Below are 24663 nucleotides of genomic sequence, written 5' to 3' on the forward strand. Positions count from 1 at the left end.
ACCCGACCTTGCCAGGGTCAGACTATAACTAAACCCAAACCCACCTTCAGGGTTGAAAAATCAGGGTTGGGCCCGGGCCGGGCTAAGGGCGGGTTCGGGTGGGTTTGGGCCAGCCGGGCTTTATTGACACCCCTAGGTATGGGTATCACTAACTGAAGATCAAGGAGGGTGACATTAGCAAGACAACATTCCGATCACGCTATGGTCACTACAAGATTTTGGTGATGCCTTTTGGTCTGACCAATGCCCCAACAGCGTTCATGGACTTGATGAACCGGGTCTTCCAAGATGTACTAGACAATTGTGTGATTGTATTCATCGATGACATCCTAATTTATTCAAAATCAGAGAAGGAACATGCGGTGCATCTCAGGATGGTTTTGCAGCGGTCGACAGAGAAGAAGCTATATGCAAAGTTTAGCAAGTGTGAGTTTTGGCTCTCACAAGTGGCCCTCTTAGGCCATGTAGTTTCAGTTGAAGGGATCAAGATTGATCCATGTAAGTTAAATACAGTAATGGAATGGGAAGCTCCCAAGAACGCGGGGGAGATTCGTAGCTTCTTAGGATTGGCCAGTTATTATCGACACTTTATTGAGAATTTCTCACGCATATCTACCTCCATGACCAAATTAACCCGAAAAAGAGTGAAATTTGATTGGTCTGATGAGTGTGAGAAAAATTTCCAGGAATTGAAGCAGAAGTTGAGTTCAGCTCCAGTCTTAACATTACCTGATGGTACAAGGGAATGACTGCCTATAGTGATGCTTTGAAATTGGGATTGGGATGCGTGCTGATGCAAAACGGGAAGGTTATGGCCTATGCTTCGAGGCAATTGAAAGACTATGAGAAGAACTACCTCACTCATGACCTTGAGCTGGCGGCAGTTGTTTTTGCATTAAAGATATGACGTCACTATTTGTATGGTGAGAAAAGTGATATTTTTAGTGATCATAAGAGCCTAAAGTACTTCTTCACCTAGAAGGAGTTGAACATGACACAGAGGCGGTGGTTGGAATTGATGAAGAACTATGAATGTACAATCCACTACCACCCGGGCAAGCTGAATGTAGTAGCAGATGCCCTTAGCCAAAAGTCACAGACTGTGTCCTTAGCAGCACTGACATTGTGTGAGCAACTGATTGAGGAGGCCTGAAGGTTAGATCTTGAGGTGTTGATCGATGATACAGTGGTGTCCTAAGTAGCCCTCACCATGCAGCCATCCTTAATTAAGAAGATTAAGGAGGCCCAGTCCATAGACACGGAGTTGCTGGAATTGTTGAGTAGAGCTTAATCCAGCGAACAACCCGATCCAGACTTCATCAGATCGAATGATGGTATACCTAGATTCTGGGGTAGAATCTACTTACCCAATGATGAGGAGTTAAGGAAGGAGGTGTTGAACGAGGCTCACTATTCACCATACTTGGTATATGCAAGTGGAAACAAGATGTACAAAGATCTGAAGAGGAATAATTGGTGGAATGGTATGAAGGCTAATGTAGCAACCTTTGTTTCAAGGTGTCTGAAATGTCAGCAGGTAAAGGTCGAGAGACAACGAGCCCATGGTTTATTGCAGTTGATACCGATCCCAGAGTGGAATTGGGATAATAGTACCATGGATTTTTTCACCGGTTACCCCACACAGCTAGAGGTGTGGATTCCGTTTGGGTCATTATTGATCGGTTGACCATAGTGGTACACTTTGTCCCTATGAAGATGACCTATACCATGGACCGTCTTGCCAAGCTCTACATTGACAATGTTGTCTGCCTACATGGAGTACCGATTAGCATCATTTCAGACCGAGATTCGAGATTTACTTTGAGGTTTTGGGGTGGTTTCCAGAAATCTATGGGATCCTTACTGAACTTTATCATAACATTTCATCCACAGACAGATGGAAAGTCAAAGCATACTATCCAGACCCTGGAGGATATGCTTAGAGCATGTGCTATCGATATGTAGGGTAGTTGGGATGAGCACATTTCACTTATAGAATTTGCTTACAACAAAAATTATCAGGCATTTATCGGTATAGCACCATTTGAAGCCAGTATGGAAGGAAGTGTCGTTCACCACTGTATTGGGATGAAGTCAGCGAGCGACGGATTTTGGGACTGGGGATGATCTAGGAAATTTATGAGAAGGTAGATCTAATTTGGGGCCATATCAAGGCCGCTCAATCGAGGAAGAAGAGTTACGCCGATGTTAGGCGGAAGGACCTCGAGTTTGTAGTTAGGGATAAAGTTTTCCTTCGGGTGTCACCTACCAAGGGGGTGATGAGGTTTGGGAAGAAAGGAAAATTGGGTCCGATATTTATTGGCCTTATGAGATTTTGGCCCGCATTGGACAGGTAGCCTATAGGTTGACCTTGCCTCCAACCTCGGCAGGGGTTCATGATGTGTTTCATGTTTCTATGTTGAAGAAGTACATTCTAGATCCAACCCAAATACTTTCCCAAGACCTCCCTGAGTTGAATGAGGATTTGACTTATGATGAGCGACCTATTGCAATTTTGGAGCAAAAAGAGTAGAACCTTTGGAACCACTCTATTCCATATGTTTGGGTGTGTTGGAGCAACCATGCCGATCAAGAAGCATCTTGGGAGCTCGAGAGCGAGCTGAGAGAAAAACACCCTAAATTGTTCGGACTGTCAGGTATGTCAATTTTGAGGGATAAATTTCTTATAAGGTGGAGGGAATGTTACATCCGTAACCAACCCTAGACTAATTTGGACTTGTGTGTAGGGGCAAAACTCCCATATGTTGGTGATCTCTGGACCATTACCATGAAGCCAACATATATGATCTTCGGGTGGTTGGATGGCAACCCCACTGAGGAAAGATTCCTTGATAGGATCAGGGGTAGGTTCGTTAATAATTCCAAACTTGTGGACCTTCCTCCGTGAACTTAACAAAGATGTGAAGAAGGTCATAGGAAGTTCAACCATACCAACCTTCTCAAATGAATGAAGGTACTTGTTTTCTTTATATTTTATAATTCCAATTATGTCCTTGGATAGTTTATAGTGTTAACATTACTAATCTTGCCTATTATTACCCCTTACTTGGTTGAACCTCTCCCCATCCCATTCTGACCACCAAAGATCACAATTTGGACCTGGCGGTTGATACAGCAGGCGTATGATGCATGAGCCGTCAGTACATCATCCGCCAGGTACGAATCTATCTCTATGAAGGTGAGTTTTGCTTGGTCTAATACTAACCCAGTCTAGGGTTTAACCCTCACCTAAGTTAGACCTATTGGGAACCAAATGACTTAGCTAAACCCCCAAACCCTGAACCTATGACCTATTTGGGTTCCACCATACTCCAAACTCACTTTGGACCTTAGACAAGCCCCAATCCAAATACACCCTAACCCACTTAGCTAAACCTAGACAAAACCTTATCCTCTCTTCATTTTCCTCATTTCACAACTTAGAGAGAGGAGAGAAAATGGGGAGGTAAGAAAATTAAGGAAGGAGGGAGAAGGGAGAAGAAGGAGAGGGGAAGGAAGACCCCCCCAACCTCCATTAGAGCTGTCCATAAGCTCTCAAGGCTCCACCTACCAGTTGTGCACTTGCTTGGGACCTTGGAGTTTATGGGGACTATGGTTGGGAGCTCAAGTTCAGCTTGGAAGCTTGTTCCCTAATCAATCTAGCTTGTTCTTAGGTAAAACCTCTAACCTATGTACATTTCTAAGCTAATTCCTACTTTGATTTGATTAGCATTTACCTAATCCCCCACCAAACCATGGGGCTTTTAGTTATAACTAGTTTATACATCTAATTGGATGCTTGGAGCATTAAATGATGCTCTAGAATGCCCCATTCCCTTGCCTTTGGCTTGAATGCCATGAAACCCCTTGATGGACCTCCATTTTTGAAACCATAGCTTTTGGAAACCAATCCTTGCTTGTGGATCTTGATTGGACCAAACATTGGTGCTTAGTAACTTCCCTTGGGGTCATTAACACTTCCCCATGGGCCCTTACTGGCCCCATAGCCATTGGCCAAAGTTTGGAAACAAATCAAGCCAAATTCCTGAATTCTCGGGCCTAGGCGAACGATACAGCAGGCGGTTGATGTCATGAGCCACCTAGGATATAGAGCATCATCTGCCTAGTGCAAATTGTTGCTGTCTTGGAGTTCCAACTCTGAGACTTCAACCAGACACCTTCTCACCTATTGTACACCAGTGTATTGGCTTGTTAGGCTAATGTACGTGTACGAAAGGAGCGTACATTATATGGGAGATAAGATCATCTACGTTTCGACTTCTATGAGTGGATTAAACATTTGGACTATTTTATGACGTGTTTTTCATTAAGCATCAATCTAAGTTATGCATGTTGATGTGTGTGAGTACTATGCATGATGAGTTATTTTACACCAATTATTATGAATTGGTACGAAGTACGATGAATTGCAATCGTGTATGCATGATGCTATATATGGGAATGGATTCTGGTTAGTGTATAGTATTATAGTTGTAGAAACTTTTATGATGTATAATCGATGAATTAGATTCGGATGGTGACTGGCTGACCATTATATCGGTATCACACCCGCCGTAACTTGTGTGGATGTAAGCTAGAGGGGCAAGAGTATAGCCGGACTCCGGGTAAGGCACTATAGACTCGACTTCTAGGCTACACCTATACCCATGTGTAAATATATACGCATCTGAATAGTTGTTTGCTGGTTAGGATGTAATTTACCCAGTACTACGACCCTTATAGACAGGGGTTTAGGTGTCGGGCAAATCCATGGGTCCCGACCATATTTCGGGGTAGCCTACCATGAAGTTTAGGCACTGATCGTGTATCAGGCTAGACACCAGGATGGGGTTTGTATCAAGGGCTTACAGACAACATGGTGAGGGGGTTCGATCTCACAGGTTTCCATTGTAGCATGGGTTTGTCATGGTCGGAATGCCATTCGGTGTATGGCACCGTTGCTGACGATGCTACCTGTGTTATTGTAGTACTTGACCTGACTTAGAATCTCGTTGTTAGGGGAAAAATGAACAAATGCATTCATGCATCATATGTGATGAGGATACTTTAGCATGCATTGAACGTGTACTCTCTATCGTATGATTGTGTATGGTTTAATCACTCATTGGGCTTGTGGAAGCTCATCCCTTGGGAATCTTTATTTTTCTTTAGATATGGATACTAGGATGGCAGATCTAGCTGAGATTGATCCAGCGTACCATTGTGGTGAGGATTACGAGGCTTGGATGCCCCGCTAGAGATGGAACAGGGACCTGATTACCTTTGTGATGAGTGTGCTCATAATGCATAGTAGTTTGGTCTTGAGGCCCAATGATTGGGACATTACTTTACTTTATACTGATGGATTTTGTAGATGTATGTAACCAATAACTTCCAGTATCGTTTTTATCTTTCTTTACAATGATATAGTATTTGGTATACAATGACAACTTGATTGTTTGGAATAAAATGCCACATATATAAATATGATATCATTTAGAGCTCCTAATTACTTGAATTTATATTCTTTACATATATCTGCTATAACTCTGATTTTTTTCTTATTCCTTGAATGAGAAACCGGGTAGTGCACATGACACAGCAAAGTATCGATCCTATAGATTGATGTGGAATACAGGGGCATTTTCGTCACAATACCCTAATCTATGGATGGGGTCATGACATAAACTATCCAAAACCTGCTCCAAAGGAGATAAACATTCCCAGCTGTAGGAAGATAGTCAAATGCAAACAGAAGAGTTCTCATGTTCTCATTATCATTTTTTAAATGGATGACCCCTTGGTGGTTAGGGGAAATCAGCTCCAGATGTGCTCATGAAGTTTATAAGTTAGAATTGTCAGAGACTCTGACAATCCAATCCATTAAACATCTCTCCAATTGTTCCACTCTGATATTTTGTTCCTCATGGAGACCTAAAAGCGAAGAAGATTTCTAGAGTAGGCTATCGGCTGTAACTTCATTCCTCATTCTGTATCAACCCTGTACCCATTGCCAGAGGCCTTAGCTTACTTTGGGACCAACAAATTCAGATAACCATCCTCTATGCCAATAATTGGATCATCGATGCAGAGGTGAGATCTAATTCCAACCTACCATTTTCCTAACATGTGTTTATTGTGATCTAGTGAAAGTTTATATGCAAAATGTTTGGGATAATATCTCTTCCTTTGAAAATCAATACCATAATAATTGGATGTGCATCGATGAATTCAATTCTTTTTTGGCTTGGCATGAGAAAAAGGGGGGTGACTCTAAAGGGGTAAATGATATTCAATAGTTTATATCGATGATGGATGCATACGACCTAATGGACATTTGATCACATGGTACAATTGACACTTGGAATAACAAGAGATCTGGCAACATAAACATCATAATTAGATTGGATAGGGTGCCTTAAAACCAAGCTTTGAGGAATGCGTTTGTAGAAGCAGTTGTTACTGTTCGTCCATCTACAAGATTGGACCACTTTTCATTATGTATAGACATAGATTATGGCAGAAGCTTTGGTACCTGATACAGCACATTCAGTCTATCCAATCCCTGCTTGACACGTGGGCCGACTTAGGTTACAAGTAACTGGCCCTCAACCAAAAACGTGAAGGGCCACGCACAAGACAATTAGGTAGGCCTGGACAAGTCAGCAAAGTTGGTTGAGGACTTCCTAATGGATATAGGCGTATAAACCATAATTCACGTGCAAGAACAGGAAAGATCCCGCGATTTGAGGGGGGAATCTTGGTTCTTGCACGAGTTTCCTAATCCGAGCACGCTGGGACCACCTTACCGGAAGGAAAGCCCTCTGGCGGATCCAAGAGATGCAATAGGAAAGGGGTTGGACATGAACCTGTATAAATAGGAGTCCCAGTACTCATGTATAAGGGACTTATTCATTCTTCAATCGATACAGAAATCAAGAAACAACAAAGAATAGTCTTCGTTTTCCATATTCTTTCCTAGCCCAGGCTAGCTTGAAAGTTGCAGTGCTTGAGGGTCTTCCTCTAGCAACATTCTTTGTGCAACATTTTGGCACCGTCTTTGGGAAGCGAAGAACAGTTACATTCACTTGTCCTTACACCTCTCTCAGAGTGCTAAGAGAGAAAGAACAATTGCTACAAATTTAAAAATGAAACCCTATACAAGTAATTTACCAAAATACCCATATAACCCTAAAGGCTGACGACCTCTTACCCCACTAATGCAAACAACCAAATACAAAACATCGTACCCCAACATGGACCTGGCTCCAGTCTAGCCTTGCTAAATGATAGCAAAAACAGGGGTGGGGTGGTCATTTCACAGGTGGGTCCCTATTGACCAATATAGACGTTCTCATCTTTGGAACGTACTATATTGGTCTCCTTCCATCTATATCACTTACCATACTCAAGCATTCCATTTCTATTACCTACCATCCATTGACCATTCCATCAATACCTCTTACCATACATTGAGCATTCCTTTTATATTACCTTCCTTGTAATACACTGATATTGTAAATATTTGTTTCCTTGTTTGTCCACATGTGATATAGAATGTTTCCTATTATCACATGTGAGATCTTCAGCCACTAGGGATTCTCTTGTTCCCTATATATACATCTTGTAACTATCATTATTGATTGAGTGAAATACATTCAAACCTACCAAGTCTAACAGTCCCAATATTCAACCCATGCAAAGGATAAAGTCTATGCTAAGGAATGAGAACACCAGGATTTTGTCCAGCTGTGGTGGGAGCTGGAGCGTCCAGCCCCACTAAACGATAGCAAAAACAAGGGTGGGGTGATCATTTCACAGGAGGATCCCACCACGTCATGGTTGGACAGGAGCCAGGTCCAACATTCAGCCCATGCAAAGGATAAAGTCTATGCCAAGGAATGAGAACACCACCTACTTTTAACTTTTTAACCCTTTTCCAATCCTGCTCCCATCTAACCAATTTTTTTTTTGGGGTTAGTTCTGTATGTTTGGTCATGAAAGTGGTTTTTCTTCTACTTTAGGTTTAATGGGGTGAGATGAGTGGCACAGGCGAGGGAAGGTATTTTGAACCTTCAACTAGTAGGAGAAATAATAATGTTGAACACATTGTGGGTTTTCCTTCTTCCACTGTGAAGGAAAACTTTCTCATTTGGTTATAGTTTGAAACTTCAGAAAATTATAGAATTAATTAAGGCATAATGAAATCATGAGGTTTTAAAATTACCTAAAATGGAGGAGGAGATTAAGGAAATTAAGGAAATTAAGGTATGGATGATATGAGATGTATGAAGTTATTCTAATCCTGTTTAGACTCCTTGGAGGAGGAGCTCATTAAGGAAATTAAGGTATGGATGATATGAGAAGTATGAAGTTATTCTAATCCTGAAACTCATTGCTATTTGTTTCTTTAATATCTAGCAAACCGGCCTATTGAAGTGTTAAGTTATGTTTCGGGTTCTTTAGGATATTTTGATGGAAAATATTCAAATTTTGGTGAGTAAAAGAAAGACAAAAGTAATAGGAATGGGTCTCTCTCTACCTATCCTGTTACGGGTTCTTAGGATACGTCTTTTGATGGAAAATATGCAAATTTGGTGAGTGAAAGAGATAGACAATAGAAATAGGATTGGTGGATCATCCTCCTCTCTCTCTCTGTCTCTCTCACACACATAGAGTCTTTTACACAGACACACACACACACACAAACGCACAGTTGTCACCTCATTTTTCAACAATGCCATGCAAATCAAACTGTGTAGGATCGATTCAACTCTAATGTATTTGTTAGTGCTTCTTTTTCCTCCTTTGAAGAGGATAAACTGTACTGGGTGGAGAGAGAGAGAGAGAGAGAGAGAGAGATTGGAAAGTTAGGCACTTATGAAGACGCGTTTTCAAGTTATATACATTATCAGCTACAAGACTTTGGCTTTTAATTATTGGCATTACAAAAGCTTGTAAGGGTGATACTTTATTCCACTTGCTTAGCTTGCAGGCGGCTCATCTAGCTAGGGGACAGATTAAAGAAGGGTCCCCCAATTTAGTCAAAATTTCTCATCCTTTGAATGCTGAGGCTCCCTGCTTTGAACTATTGTACTACTTTTTGACAGATTTTTTCATTTCTAATAAGCTGAGTTTGGTGTGGTAGGTAAATTGCTAAGCTATATAAAGGGGTTCCTTGAGATCGAACAAATTCAAAGCACCACTTAGCAGTCTAAGATGGGAAGACAAGGAAGCAATTGGGGTTCAATGCCTTCCCTCATCACCACTCTTCTAGTGGTGCTTTTGTCTACTCTTAGCTTCCCACAGGAAACCACTGCAAACAACTACTACTACAGCTCTCCTCCACCACCCAAGAAATCTCCTCCTCCACCTTCTCCTCCTTACCACTACCAGTCGCCACCACCACCTCCACCAGTCAAGTCTCCTCCACCACCCACCCCAGTCTACAAATACAAATCACCACCACCACCACCAACCCCGGTGTACAAGTACAAGTCTCCGCCTCCACCACCGAAGGAGCATTACAAGTACAAGTCTCCACCACCACCACCAATCCCGGTGTACAAGTACAAGTCTCCTCCTCCACCACCAAAGGAGCAATACAAGTACAAGTCTCCACCACCCCCTCCTACTCCAGTCTACAAGTACAAATCTCCTCCACCACAACCAAAGGAGCATTACAAGTACAAGTCCCCACCACCCCCTCCTACCCCAGTCTACAAATACAAATCTCCTCCACCACCTCCTAAAGAGCATTACAAGTACAAGTCCCCACCACCCCCTCCTACCCCAGTCTACAAATACAAATCTCCTCCACCACCTCCTAAGGAGCATTACAAGTACAAATCCCCACCACCCCCTCCTACTCCAGTCTACAAATACAAATCTCCTCCACCACCTCCTATGGAGCATTACAAGTACAAATCCCCACCACCCCCTCCTACTCCGGTCTACAAGTACAAATCTCCTCCGCCACCACCTAAGGAGCATTACAAGTACAAGTCCCCACCACCCCCTCCTCCTAAAGAGCATTACAAGTACAAGTCCCCACCACCACCTCCTACTCCAGTCTACAAGTACAAATCTCCTCCACCTCCTCTTACTCCAGTCTACAAGTACAAGTCACCACCACCACCAGTCTACCATTACACTTCACCTCCTCCTCCTCACCATTACTAAGAAAGGCTTAAGAGACAAAATGGTAAGCTTATTAAGATGGCGAAATAAATAGGAGGGTTCCTGGTTTTCATCGTAAGAGAAGGAAAGCAGATATAATCTCCTTGTGTGATCTTTGTATTTTGAGATAGACTAGTAAATAATCATGGAAAAGGGCTTGGTTAGAAAAGGAAGAGAGGGTGAAGAAAGAGAAAAGAGAAAAGAGAGATATATATATATATACATATATATATATTTCATTTTTATGTAATTGTGCAATTTAATGTAATGGTAAACTCTGTGGTTGACGGACGGAATCTTGTAATCCGACATCTACAAGCTTTTCTCGTTTTAATGAATAGAAGAAGTTTTTTTATCATTAAAAAAATAAAAAACATGTTTATGCATGCATGGGACTGTCTATAGTCTAGACTATGATAGTATGATCCAGCTTTTTGTTACCTTCCATTTTGGCAACTGAAGAGGCCGGTCTATTTTGTTAAGATTGCTTGTGTTATATTGGCCTTAAGATATGCTGATTGCAACCATTAAATTAATCTATTCAAGCTGTTAATTAATCTTATTAAAGTCTAACAAAATCTATATTAATGTGTGGACATTTTATCCCATTAATCTAAGTGAACTGGAATCAACGAAGGAGATCATGATGCCCAATAAAATTAAAGTTATGGACAAAAGAACCCTAGAACATAGTGTGGTCCGAACGCCCAACACAAGGGTTCGTGAAATGAGTGTCACTCTCTCATGAAAGGAGGAAATCCTATCCCTATTGATGTTTCTATACGTAATCCCATTGTGCAAGACAGTAAGGGCCACAATACCTTTCAAGAAATCCTCTCCCTTAATTTATATTTTGTTAGTGTAACCCTGTCCGCTTACAAGGAGTTGCCAATGTTTACTTAATTTAGAAACAAAACACCATCATTAAAAACAAATAAAAAATTCATCATTATGACAATGACATAATACTGAGATAGAATCAAAGGTTTTATCCGGTATATATGTCGGTGGAAAATTATTTGCACCATTTCCAGCTTGCTCCATTTTCCCAAGTGCCTCTAATAGAGTGGGGTGGATCCTACCCGAACAGTGTGATTGGACAGGGGTAGGATGGTCATTTCAATCCCCTTATTAAAAAAATGAAACTGATATTATTGATTCATATGTCGGTGACAGTTTCATGTAACCAGTAGTGCATGATTACACTGGAGCATGACCCCATTAATTATATGAAGCTGAAATTTAACATGGAGTGTTACTCCTTTTGGATCCACATGAGATCGGTTCGCCTTTTCTTTTTCGTGCTGTTCAAGTCAAATAGACCGCTACTCAATTGGTTTTTTAGTGTTTTTTCTATCACTTGCTATTTTATTTGAACAGTTAGAAACAAAGTTGTAGTGGGAATGGAAACGGCTGACCCTCTTTGGATTTTTAAACATGTGCATCAATGGATAGCAGACCTTAACTTATCCCCTCCCCTTCTTTCATCCCTCCTTGTAATGGATAATTTTTTTTCACTTTCGCCATCCTTTTCCAATTATTTAATCGCGGTGATTAATTATCCTGTTCTTATATATGTAGGATACACTAGGTTTGGACTAACAAGGGCTAGATGGACATATTTCTTTTTGATTAATGGAAGATTAAAGTTTTTTGCAACAGGGACGATACCCTGTTCGTCAGATCTAGTGGTGCTTCTTTTTGCTACAAAGCAAGGTTGTGAGTATGCTAAAAGGAAGGGGGTGAAGATACAAAAGTTTGGGTGGATAATTGTTTGATTGAGGATTCTCTTCCTTCTCCTACTAAATGTACATGGCCATGGTTTCTCTTTAAAGATTTTCCGTATATATCTGATGTGACCTAAGGTGTACCGTTCCTTCTGGTGACAGGTTGTGTCTATGTATGGCCAGAAATATAGCTAGAAGTGTGTGCTTTAAAGTTAACGATGTACCCTCTTCGTTGTTTAATGTTTATTTTGTTTCATCAAAAAGAAAAAAAAAAAAAAAAAAAAAAAACAAAATCTATCCTTTAAACCAGTTAAAATCTTTCTTCATGATCTCTCTCTTTTTCACTATTTCCGCGTGCGTCTCTGTTGTGCGTGTCTCTGTGGGCTGTCGCCCACTGAAATGGAGAGCCAGCTCGACAGCATTATATTATAATATATGGTCACGTTTTAGAAGCTGATGCTGGGTTTGAAAGACTGTGTTTGATATGTATTCTAAGTAGATTTCACATTCTTGGATGATAAAAATAGTTTTTTTTCATTTGAGAATGTAAAATCGATCTAGAATACATTTCAAGAATACATACCAAACACATCCTATATTCTCTAAATTTTTTTTTTTTCAATTATTGTTTTTCTTTTTAAAATAATTGAGGTCATGCCCAGACACAGAACTTGTCTTGTGTTTAACGTGGGAATCACGCCTAGACATAGAACTACTTTGGGGCACCTGAAAATGATCGCTTTGCCCCATGTAAAGGTGAATTTTTGAAGACATCCCAAGGAGATCCAATGTTTGGACATGGTCACCACGCAAGGTGCATGACCAGGTAATGCTTTATTCCCCAATAATTAATATAATAATGATTATGAAAAGGTACAATTGTAAAATCAAAATAATAAAGAAAAGAGTAGTAGTTGAGTCACCGTGGAGACCTAGCTATACCACACAACAATATCACATGAAAAAGAGGCATTTAATTTTAAGGATTATTTATCATAATAATCTACAAAGTGGATAAATATTATTAAAAAACTTGTCCTTAGATATTTCATTGAGCAATATAGGATTGACTTTCGCCAATTTTAAAAAGAAAATGAAAAATTTCCCATACACACTTTGAGAAAAATCTTTATGCATAATCGAAATATCTATCATGTGATAGGTCAGGTGAGACTCACGTTTTGTTGATACGTGCAATGTAATTCACTCCTCTCACACACCAAGTTTCAATCTAAACAAAGTTTGCTAAGGTTGTGTTTACTTCATTATAGAATTTTTATAGGATTTAGAAACCAATAGAAAAATATAAGTGTAAGAAATTAGGTTGTGTAATGCCTGCACCAGTGTGGGAGCCAATAAGAATGCATGCAAAGGTATCAACATAGATGCAATTTTTTTTTTTAAATGTAATGGAACATAGCCATATGGGGTGTTAATTCCGTGCCCAAACACACGACTAAGTTTCGTTCTTTTCTTTTTCCTAATATAAAAATATTAGAAAGGAAAAAAAGTACTAAAATGCAATAAAAAAATTGAAAGACAAATACATAACAAATTTAAGATGTTCTCTTCCCAAATGAGTGATGACATCTTTATTATTGGTACTTTGGCACCTATTGAAGACTCCATACTCCAGACTGTCTTTCTTTATGCTGATTGATGGTGTCATGCATTGTAAAGTGATTATCAAAAACATTATTTTTTTCTATTGACAACTTGCATTGTGAGAGGAGAATGGAGTCATATTTAGGAAATGAGGTTTGGAATTAGTGGGACAGCAAAAGGTAGTGCAGTAAGGGATCTCTTCTCCTGTTAAAAGGCAGTCAGTAACTTAAAAAAAATGAAGGAAAAATATAATAAAGACAAGGCAAAAAGTTTTTTTTTTTTTTTTTTTTTTTTTTTTTTTTTTTGTTTCTGGTAAAGGGGAAAAGTTTTCCTTCACAACAAGGAAAACTGTGAAGGTCTGAGTTAGATTGGATCTTGCTAACTCCTTCGATTCAAGGTCCCCACATATTACCAAAATAAAGCTTAGTACATAACTCTCTCTCTCTCTTGAAATGAATAATTAACTTTTTTTAATCAAAATCCTTAGAGGCTGTACTTGTTTCATTGTAATATTTTTTTTTACTGAATTTATTGAAAATCAATTTAAAATTATATAAAGATTAAAAAGGGAAAAAATGCTTTACTAATATATAATACAAAAAGAATTTATTCCAAAACTTTAAGATATTGTTTTACCAAAATATAGGTATGGTATTTTGGTTATTAATGATGCTCTTGGCAACCATGGAACACTCACCCCCATCATATATGGCTCGATTATTTCTTTCCTTCAATGTTCAAATGGGTTAATAATCCATATGCGAAAAAGATCTCTATTTCGTAGTGTTTTCTATTTTTTTTCATAAGACACCATGAGATGATGTCTGTGCCCCTGGGCAGATACCCAGGCGTGTTCACTCATTAACCCAGACGCTTGCATAAAAACCATGGGCCCAAGTAGAGGAGTGTACAGCCCATTCCGAGACATAGAGGACACGTTTTCAAGGCATGTACATTATGACATACAAGACTTTGGCTTTGAATTATTGGCATTACAAATTAAAAGGGGGTTTGTATGGGTGATACTTTATTCCACTTGCTTACCTTGCAGGCGGCTCATCCAGCTAGGGGACAGATTAAAGAAGGGCCCCCCAATTTAGTCAAAATTTCTCATCCTTTGAATTCTGAGGCTCCCTTTGAACTATTGTACTACTTTTTACGAGATTTTTTCAATTTTACAAAGCTGAGTTTGGTGTGGTTGGTATATTGCTAAGCTATACAAAGGGGTTCCTTGAGATCGAACATATTCAAAGCACCACTTAGCAGTCACGGGAAGACAAGGAAGCAATTGGGGTTCAATGGCTTCCCTCATCACCACTCTTCCAGTGGTGCTCTTGTCTACTCTTAGCTTCCCACTGGAAACCACTGCAAACAACTACTACTACACCTCTCCTCCTCCACCTAAGAAATCTCCCCCTCCACCTTTTCCTCCTTACCACTACCAGTCACCACCACCACCTCCACCAGTCAAGTTTCCTCCACCACCAACCCCAGTCTACAAATACAAATCACCACCACCACCTCCACCAGCCAAGTCTCCACCACCAATCCTAGTCTACAAATACAAATCACCACTACCTCCTCCACCAGTCCACAAGTCACCTCCTCCATCACCATCCAAGAAACCTTACGAGTAATAGAGACAGAGACAAGATTGAGAGTTCTCTCAGAATGAGAGAGCCTAGAAGAGAGTATACTTTATATATTAAAAGGAAATGGTTTTAATACAATCCTATATAACTCAAGTATTTATATCAGATGCCATCGATCATCCTACGTTACACCAGATTGATCTAATAGTCTAACATCCCCCCTCAAACTGAGCCTAGAACAAAGGCCCAGTTTGACACAAAGATGCGCCAATGCCTCCCATGAAAGAGGCTTCGTGAACACATCAGCTAATTGACGATTGGAGGGAATAAATCTGGTTGTAAGTGAGCCAAGAGCCACCCTCTCACGTACGTAATGGTAATCCACCTCGATATGTTTTGTTCGAGCATGAAGGACTGGGTTCACAATCATGTGAAGTGCACTAATATTGTTGCAAAAAAGCGTTGCCGGTCTGGGCTGAGGGACGACAATGTCACGAAGGAGGAATGCCAACCAAGTGAGCTCAGCCGTCATAGTAACCATAGCCCTGTACTCAGCCTCCGTACTAGAGCGGGCTATAGTGAGCTGTTTCTTGGCACTCCAAGAGATGCAATTGGAGCCAAGAAAGGTGCAGAATCCAATCATTGAGCGTCAAGTAAGTGGGCAACCAGCCCAGTCGAAGTCCGAGAAGGCGAAAAGATCCATTGTACTATTGCGAACAATGCGTAGACCCCGGTCTATAGTGCCACGGACATAGTGAAGAATCCGTTTAATCATACCAAAGTGAGCCACGGTTGGAGCATGCATATGCTGGCAGACCGAATTTACAGCAAACGAGAGATCAGGCCGTGTCATAGTCAAGTACTGGAGAGCCCCTACAAGGCTCCTATACAATGTAACATCATGAAATGGATCAGTGGAAGATAAATTAGGCCAAAGAGCAATAGGAGTGGTCGTGGGCTTAATATCCACCATATGTGCCCGACGTAGTATGTTAGTAGCATAGTTCGCCTATGAAAGAAACAACCCTTGCGGGGTATGAGATACCTCAATGCCGAGGAAATAATGGAGAGGACCTAGGTCCTTCATTGCAAACCAAGACCCCAATGTGAGAATAAACTCCTCAATGAACTCCGTGTTGTTCCCCGTAAGAACAATATCGTCAACATAAAGGAGGAGAATCACCACACACCCAGCTGACCGGTAGACAAACATAGATGAGTCAGACGAGCAACAAAAAGAAACCACACTCTAGTAAAAACATACTAAATCGATCAAACCAGGCCCGGGGAGCTTGACGGAGACCGTAGAGAGCTCGATCAAGGCGACACACAGCATTGGGCTGCAATGGATCAATAAACCCCGGGGCTGATGCATGTAAACCGGTGTAGAAAGAAAGCCATGTAGAAAGGCATTTTTTACGTCCAATTGCCGACTTTGCCACCCAAGAACAGTGGCAACGGACAAAACCAAACGAATGGAGCCAGGTTTAATAACCGGGCTAAAAGTCTATAAAATCCACTCCCTCTTGTTGATTGAATCCCTTCGCGACGAGGCGAGCTTTAAGCCGTTCCAACGAACCATCGGCTTTCAATTTTGATTTGAAAACCCACTTACACCTAACAATATTCATGAAATCAGCTTTTGGAACCAAAGTCCAAGTCTGGTTTTGGGCCAGCGCTTGCATTTCGCATTGCAGCAGCCCAACTTGGGTGACGAAGGGCAGCCTTGACTGAAGTTGGTTCAGTGGGTATAGAAGACACAGCAAGGGCATAACATGGGTTTGGTTTGTGAATGCCCACACGGGCCCTAGTGAGCATAGGATGGGCTGTAGGCACAATAGCAGCAGGCCCATGAGGATCCACGGTGGGCAGTGGAGAACTTTGTTGTGAAATAGCATCAGTCACAGTACGAGGCCCACGGTGTGGAGAATTAGAATCAGGCCCATGTTGTTGGACTGCAATATCAAGCCCAGGCTGCGGCATTGCAGTATCGCGCCCATGGTGTTGTACATCAGGATCAGATCCATGAGGCTGTATTCCAGGTTCAGGCCCACTGTGCTATATATCAGCCGGAGTCTCAGATGCAGGAACATGTAATTGTGCATCAGAATCAGAGAACCATGAATCAACTTGTGGTGTAGAAGTAGATGCTTCTTGACTGGATGGAGCAATCCACCTTTCAAAGGTCCCAATATCCCAAGACGGAGAACATGTCAAAGGAGCATGGTTGGACTGTTGGAAAGGAAAGAGGGTCTCATCAAACACTACATGGCGAGAAATATACATACGCCCAGTTGATCGATAGAGGCAGCGATACCCTTTGTGCGATCACTATAGCCCAAAAATACACATGGTAAGGAACGTGGACCAAGTTTATGGGCAGCATCACCACACAAATAGGGATAACATAAAGATCCAAAGACCCACAACATTGAATAGGCCGGCTGTTTCTGAAATGGAGTATGCAACGGAGTGTCCATTTCCAAGACCTTGGAAGGCAACCTTGTTGATTAAAAATACAGCAGAGGAAAAAGCCTCCACCCAGAACCGATAAGGCACAGAGGCTGCATAGAGCATTGCAAGGCCCAGTTCAATACTATGCCTATGTTTCCTGCCTATGTTTCCTTTCAGCCACACTATTTTGCTCAGGTGTATTAAGACAAGACACAGTGTTGATTATTCCACAGTGGCGAAGATGGGCCAAAAAATTTTGATCAGAAAATTCCCCTCCACCATCACATTGGAACACCTCAGAAACTCCAAAAACATAGCAAAAAAATCAGATTTCCTCTTCAGAGGATACAACCATGTATATCGAGAAAAATCATCAATGAAAATGACATAAAATCTAAAACATTGAACACTATCAATAGGGGCTTTACCCCACAAATCACAATGAACTCGATCCAAAGGTGCAATGCATCTAGTAAATGCAGTAAGAAAAGGAAGTTTTCTGCTTTTGCTAAGCTTATAGCTTGAGCACAAATTCTTTGATTTTTTTTGTTACAGAGATTAAACCTCTATGAGAAAGAAATTGAACAATATGGCCATGAGGATGGCCTAGTCTCTGGTGCCAGACTTCCTCAGTGGTAGAATGGAACCAAGAAGAAAACATAACTAAAAGATCTTGATCAGACTGCTGTTGTACTTCAAATGGAGCCGCAAAGGTGTACAAACCACCACTATTACTCCCCGATGCCAAAATCCTCTTGGACTATAGTTCCTTAACCACAAAACCAGTACGATCAAATTCAAAAGGCCGAGAAGTAGAACCAGCAGTGATACTACCATTCCCAATGTGTGTAATAGGAAGATGGATTCCATTTCCTACCATTACAATACTAGAACCTTTATAGGGAGTAAGGGAATGAAGTATACCTGGTTTGTCTGTGACATGAGCAGAAGCACCGGTATCTGGAAACCATTCAGAGTCCTGCAAATTCTTCAGATGCATTGCAGTGAGAGCCTCAGGTATGTCATCAGGCTGGTAGCTGTTGTCAAAACGGCTATAGCATTTAAGAGCTCCATGTCCATGTTTATGACAGATCTGGCACTTGAAAGCAGATCTGTAAGTTGAAGTTGAAGAGCCTTTGTTGTTCAGCTGAGAAGAGTTGGAAGATCCTCTGTTTGCACCCCTATTTTCTTTGTCATCAGTGGTGGTGGACCGAGAGGAATTCTGGATGAAACCATGACCACAAGAGGTGAAAGAACCTCATCGTCCCTTCCCTCGAGAAGTTTTCGCCCCAAGAAAAGCCAGATGTGGATTAGCAGAGTCAGAGGAAGATAGATTACCTCTGTTCCAAAGTTCATGGCTGAGTACAAGAGGAACGAGCTCTTGATAGCTAGGCACAGGGGGCTTCAACATTGTGGTCGGGAAATTTTCATAGGACGGTCCAAGATTTGTAAGAAGGACAAAGACTTTCCTCTGATCTTCAACAGGCTTGCCTATTGAACTGAGTTGTTCGCATATATTCTTGAATTCAATCAAGAATGCTGAAAGAGAAGTAGAATCCACTTTCTTCAAGAAATGGAGCTTGGACAGCAGCTCAAACTCCCTGGCTTCAGAAGCTTGCGAGAACGCAGCAACAAGAGTGCTCCATAGATCACAAGCTATCTTGATTCCTACAGCAAGTCCAAGAACCTCCTTAGATAGGGTTCTGGTGATCCACGCTTTCACCAGACGATCTGTTCGAATCCATGCCTGATAGGCTGGATTCACTATCGCTTTGCCATCCGAGTCCAATATTTCATGAGATGGTGAGCAACATTCACCATTGATGAATCCAACCAGATCTTGGCTTTCAATCAGAGCGTACTACGATAGGGAAACGCCATGGATGAACCTACCATTAGCGATGGCCGTGAGCAAGAGAACAGCGACGAACGTGAGAGATCAGCTCTGTTCGGGCTCTGATACCATAATAGAGACAGAGACGAGATTGAGAGTTCTCTCAGAATGAGAGAGCCTAGAAGAGAATATACTTTATATATTAAAAGGAAATGGTTTTAATACAACCCTATAAAACTCAAGTATTTACATCAGATGCCATTGATCATCCTACGTTACACCAGATTGATCTAATACTCTAACAACGAGTACAAGTGTCCTCCACCACCACCAACCCCGGTGTACAAGTACAAGTGTCCTCCACCGCCACCAAAGGAGCATTATAAGTACAAGTATCCACCACCACCACCAACCCCTGTCTACAAGTACAAATCTCCACCTCCACCACCAAAGGAGCAATACAAATACAAGTCTCCACCACCACCACTAACCCCAGTGTACAAGTCCCCTCCTCCACCACCAAAGAAGCAATACAAATACAAGTCTCCACCACCACCACCAACCCCGGTGTACAAGTACAAGTCCCCTCCTCCACCACCAAAGGAGCATTACAAATACAAGTCTCCACCACCACCACCAACCCCGGTGTACAAGTACAAGTCCCCTCCTCCACCACCAAAGGAGCATTACGAGTACAAGTCTCCACCACCTCCACCACCGAAGGAGCATTATGAGTACAAGTCTCCACCACCTCCACCACCACCTCCTACTCCAGTCTACAAGTACAAATCTCCTCTGCCACCACCTAAGGAGCATTACAAGTACAAGTCCCCACCACCCTCTCCTACTCCAATCTACAAGTACAAATCTCCTCCACCTCCTCCTACTCCAGTCTACATGTACAAGTCGCCGCCACCACCACCATCAGTCTACCATTACACTTCACTTCCTCCTCCTCACCATTACTAAGAAAGGCTTAAGAGACAAAATGGTAAGCTTGTCACATTATTCCTTGTCATAAATAGGAATACCGTAAATATCAAAACATAACACAACTTATGGACAATATTTTCCTATTCCTTGCAGGAAAGAGGTTTATTATTAGGATGGCGAAATAAAAAGGACGGTTCCTGATTTTCATCGTAAGAGAAGGAAAGCAAATTTAATCTCCTTGTGTGATCTTTGTTTTTGAGATAGAATAGCAAATAATCATGGAAAAGGGCCATGTCAGAAAAGGAAAAAATGGTGAAGAGAGAGAAGAGAGAATATGTATACATCATTTTCATGTAATTGTGCAATATAATGTAATGGTGAACTCCGTGGTTGATGGAATCTTGTAATCCAACGTCTACGAGCTTTTCTCGTTTAATTGAATAGAAGAATTTTTTTTTATCATTAAAAAAATAAAAAAAACATGTTTATGCATGAGATTGTCTATTGTCTAGACTATGATAAGCATCTATTCCAGCTTTTTGTTATCTTCCATTTTGGCAACTGAAGAGGTCTATTTTGTTAAGATAACAGAACACTTTAATTGCTTGTGTTTTTATGGCAATAGGTTGGAATGGGTACCAACGCCGCTGTGTCCACCATAGCAGAAAATTCCTCAACCAAACCAATTTTAAATCTACCCAACCCTCTCTTTTCGTGCGAAAAGAGATACGAGTTGAAGTCACCCAGGACTAGCCATGGACAGCTGACTCCTGCAACTGAAACCAGATCAACCCAAAGCTGCCACCTCACACCCCTCCTACAATTTGCATGAACAAACGAGATCATCCCTTGAACCCCCCTACCATCACCGAGCACGTGTTATTTCACATGGTCAAACAACAGGTGGGTGGGCAATGTGTGCGCGGTGCTCGATCGCAGCTTTGCTAATGAGGTTTGGATGACCACTTTTGAGGGGTGTGGGCAACGGGTGCGGAGGAATGTACCACGGCCAATGATGTCCCAACAGACTCTATATAATGTACCTAGGAACCCATCTGGTCCAGGGGCGCTAGCCGGATCCATCTAAAAAATAGTAGCTTTTACTTCCTCCGCGTCAGCACAACCTCTCGGATCCATCATTGGGCTGGAGGTATGAATGACCACTCGGATCACTCTCCTCTTATGGTATCATCTAGTAATGTACCACGGCCAGATAATGTTCCTTTTCGGATGAAGCGGTTTTGGGCGGAGCATGGTGAGTTCAGGAAGGTTGTGAAGAAATCGTGGGACTAGCCAGTAAGTGGAACTCCGATTTATGTGGTGGCACAAAAACTCAAGCGGCTCAAAGGACCTTTAAGGAAATGGGCTAGAGAGACATTTCCACATGTGGAGGTAGAGTATAACCGAACCAGGGGGATGGTAGAGGGGGTTCAATCGAGATTGGAAAGGGAAGGCTTTAGTGATGACTTATTTGATTTGGAATGTCAGGCTAAGATTGAGCATGAGAAAATTTTAGTGCTACAGGAAAAGTTATAGGCTGAACGCTCCAGAGAAAAATGGGTTAGGTTTAGGGATAGATGCTCCAAATTTTTTCATCTATCCACCAAGCTTTGGAGGTCTAGCAACTTCATTCGACAGGTATAGACCGCAGGTGGAGAGATTTTGGAGAATCCAGCGAGTATAGGTGCTCACATAGCAGGGCACTTTGAGAACTTCTATAGGGGTGGGACCTCGGTGGCAATGGAGGAGCTGCTCGACCATGTTCCAACTCTTATCTCAGATGAGGAGAATAAATTGCTGGTGGTTGTGCCTGATGCGGAGGAAGTAAAAGCTGTGGTTTTTGAGATGGATCCGGCTAGTGCCCCTGGACCAGATGGGTTCCCAGGTACATTATATAGAGTCTGTTGGGACATCATTGGCCTGGAGGCATGTTATGCAGTCTCAAATTTTTTCAAAGAGAGGATTATTAGTAAAGGGGTAAATAATAATTTTATCACTTTGATCCCTAAGGTGGAGAATGCGAGGCAGGTAGGGCATTATCGCCCAATCTGCCTTGCCAATTTTTTCTTTAAGATTATTCCGAAGAGAATGGCAACCCGGCTTTCCTTGCTGCTTCCTAAGTTAATTTCTGAAGAACAGGGGGCGTTCCAACAGGGGAAAGTAATCATCTCTAATATAGGAGTGGCTTCTGAGCTGACAAATATGATGGCTACCAAATGTCGTGGGGGAACATTGGGGATGAAACTGGATGTACAAAAGGCGTATGATACGCTGGAATGGAAGTTCCTGTTTGATGTGTTGGGCAAATTTGGTTTTTCTCTAACTTGGATTGGCTAGACTAAGGAAATGATGAGGTCTACAAAAATGTCAATTTTAATTAATGGTGGTCCGGTTGGGTACTTTGGGGTGGAGAGAGGCTTAAAGCAGGGAGATCCCTTGTCCCCTCTGCTTTTTATTCTGGTTGAAGAGGTCCTTTGTCGTGGTTTAACTGATTTGAGGATGAGGGGGTTAGTGAAGGGGATTCCTGGTCCTAGAAACACATTATCCCCGTCTCACCTTCGATATGCAGATGATATGTTCATTTTTATGAATGCTGAGTTGAAATGTGTGCGCAGGGTTAAGAAGTTTCTGGACTACTACCAAGCTTATTCTAGGCAGAAAATTAACCTTGAGAAAAGCAAGGTTTTTGTTGGGGCTATGTCAGATCTTATAAGAGGTAAGGTGAAGGAGGTTCTGTAGATTCCTGAGTGTGTCTTTCCTACTCGATACCTTGGTGTGAAATTATTCAAGGGAAGGGTGAAAAAAGAATTTATTCTTCCCTTGGTTGATAAATTCAAGGCTAGGTTGGCGGGGTGGAAAGGTAGACTTCTGTCTATGGCGGGAAGGGTGGAATTGGTGAGATCTGTAATGTGTGGCATTCCAATGCACAACTTCTCGGTGTACTTATGGCCGGCTTCGGCTGTGGAATTGATGGAAAAGTGGATCCGGAATTTTATTTGGAGTGGGGACGTAAATAAGTCAAAGTATATCACAGTTAGGTGGAGCAAGCTGTGCAAAGCTAAGTGTGAGGGAGGGCTGGGGGTGAGAAGGCTTAAGGAGATAAATCTTGCGCTGCTAGGAAAGTTGGCATGGTTTATTAAGTGTGATAATTCCAGATTTGCAGAGTTCTTGAGGGGGAGGCTGCTTATGGCGGATGGGTCTTTAAAGCAGGGGGTGAAGTCTTCTATTCTCCCTAGTATTAGAAAGGTGTGGGAGATGGTGGGAAATAATGAAAGATGGATAATAGGAAATGGAATGAAGATAAGTTTCTGGTTCGATTGGTGGGTGAATGGGCAGCGTATATATGATACCGTAGCGCCTTATGTCACAAATCCAAGGCTGTTGCAAGACAAGGTTGCTGATTATATTGGTGATGGCAAGTGGAGGTTATCGGCCCCTAGAAATCCGAAGCTGTAGGAGATATGCAATCAGATTTTGCAGATAAAGCTTCCATCTACTGAGCATGATGACAAAAGGGTGTGGGCCTTGACGGAGTCGGGTGTATTTTCGGTGAAGTCTGCATGGGAGAGGATGCGAGTTCATGAACCTCAGTGTAGATGGTCAAGGCTGGACTGGCAAGGAGGATTAGCACCAAGAGCTTCGGTTTTTGGCTGGAGGTTAATGCACCGAAGCCTTCCAACTAACGAGAATGCTACAAAGCATGCAGTGCATGGGGCGTTAAGGTGTGATATGTGCTATAGGAGCATGGAGTCCAGCCATCATATCTTTATTGAATGTGAGTTTGCAAACAGGGTTTGGGGTGTAGTATTGTCTATGTTTGAGCTAAGATGGACTGGTTTTCCTTCTATTGAAGAGTTGTTTTCATGGTGGAGGAGGAAAAAGGCAGGTGTGGTGCTCTCTAAAATATGGCCATCGTTGGTCATACTAGTGCCATACCACATTTGGATGGAAAGAAATAGGCGGAGGTTCGAGAATGTGCTACGCAATCAAACAGCTGTGTTAAAAGGTATTTGGAAGGACTTAATCGATGTTTCGACTTTGGAACCGGTACAAATTTCTATGATGGCTGACCTTTTGCTATCAAGGAAGCTTTCTCTCAAGGTTATTCGGCAACCTATCAGGCTGATTACCAAAAATTTTTGGCAGCCTGTAGCTCAGGGATGGGTCAAACTTAACATAGATGGGTGCTCTCTTGGGAATCCAGGGTGATCAGGTATTGGAGGAATTCTAAGGGATCGCAATGGGCAATCTAGATGCTGCTTCACTTGTTACATTAGGGTGGGATCAAACTTTAGGTTGGAAATTAAGGGTCTGCTCTATGGCATACAACAGGCGATTC

General features: G+C 41.8%; 3 protein-coding genes across 4 annotated transcripts; all 3 read left to right on the forward strand.

Moving 5' to 3' along the window:
- The first annotated feature begins 260 nt into the window (after nt 1-260).
- On the forward strand, nt 261-749 carry LOC122672309 (uncharacterized mitochondrial protein AtMg00860-like). The gene has a single exon (XM_043869802.1). It carries the CDS (start codon nt 261-263, stop codon nt 747-749), a length of 489 nt encoding a protein of 162 aa, XP_043725737.1.
- An 8449-nt stretch (nt 750-9198) lies between these two features.
- Nucleotides 9199-20645, forward strand: LOC122670586 (extensin-like). Of its 2 annotated transcripts, none has more exons than XM_043867524.1 (3): nt 9199-9753; nt 9949-10204; nt 20478-20645. In XM_043867524.1, exons 1-2 carry the CDS (start codon nt 9220-9222, stop codon nt 10180-10182), a joined length of 768 nt encoding a protein of 255 aa, XP_043723459.1. In that variant the 5' UTR covers nt 9199-9219; the 3' UTR covers nt 10183-10204; nt 20478-20645. The 2 variants fall into 2 exon arrangements, with proteins under 2 accessions (XP_043723459.1, XP_043723460.1); XM_043867525.1 differs by lacking the exon at nt 20478-20645 and adding an exon at nt 10350-10360.
- Nucleotides 14761-20645, forward strand: LOC122670587 (extensin-like). Its single transcript, XM_043867527.1, has 3 exons — nt 14761-15134; nt 20074-20371; nt 20471-20645. Exons 1-2 carry the CDS (start codon nt 14810-14812, stop codon nt 20358-20360), a joined length of 612 nt encoding a protein of 203 aa, XP_043723462.1. The 5' UTR covers nt 14761-14809; the 3' UTR covers nt 20361-20371; nt 20471-20645.
- Nucleotides 20646-24663: the final 4018 nt, after the last annotated feature.

The sequence above is a fragment of the Telopea speciosissima genome, chromosome 8, assembly GCF_018873765.1.
Source record: "Telopea speciosissima isolate NSW1024214 ecotype Mountain lineage chromosome 8, Tspe_v1, whole genome shotgun sequence".
Taxonomy (NCBI): Eukaryota; Viridiplantae; Streptophyta; class Magnoliopsida; order Proteales; family Proteaceae; genus Telopea; species Telopea speciosissima.

Coding starts and splice junctions, on each gene's coding strand:
- LOC122672309 (XM_043869802.1), top strand. CDS start 261: ATGGACTTGATGAACCGGGTCTTCCAAGATGTACTAGACAATTGTGTG.
- LOC122670586 (XM_043867524.1), top strand. CDS start 9,220: ATGGGAAGACAAGGAAGCAATTGGGGTTCAATGCCTTCCCTCATCACC. Junction 9,754..9,948: donor CTCCTCCACCACCTCCTAAA/GAGCATTACAAG, acceptor CCCCCTCCTACT/CCGGTCTACAAGTACAAATC.
- LOC122670587 (XM_043867527.1), top strand. CDS start 14,810: ATGGCTTCCCTCATCACCACTCTTCCAGTGGTGCTCTTGTCTACTCTT. Junction 15,135..20,073: donor TCCTCCATCACCATCCAAGA/AACCTTACGAGT, acceptor CACCACCAAAGG/AGCATTACGAGTACAAGTCT.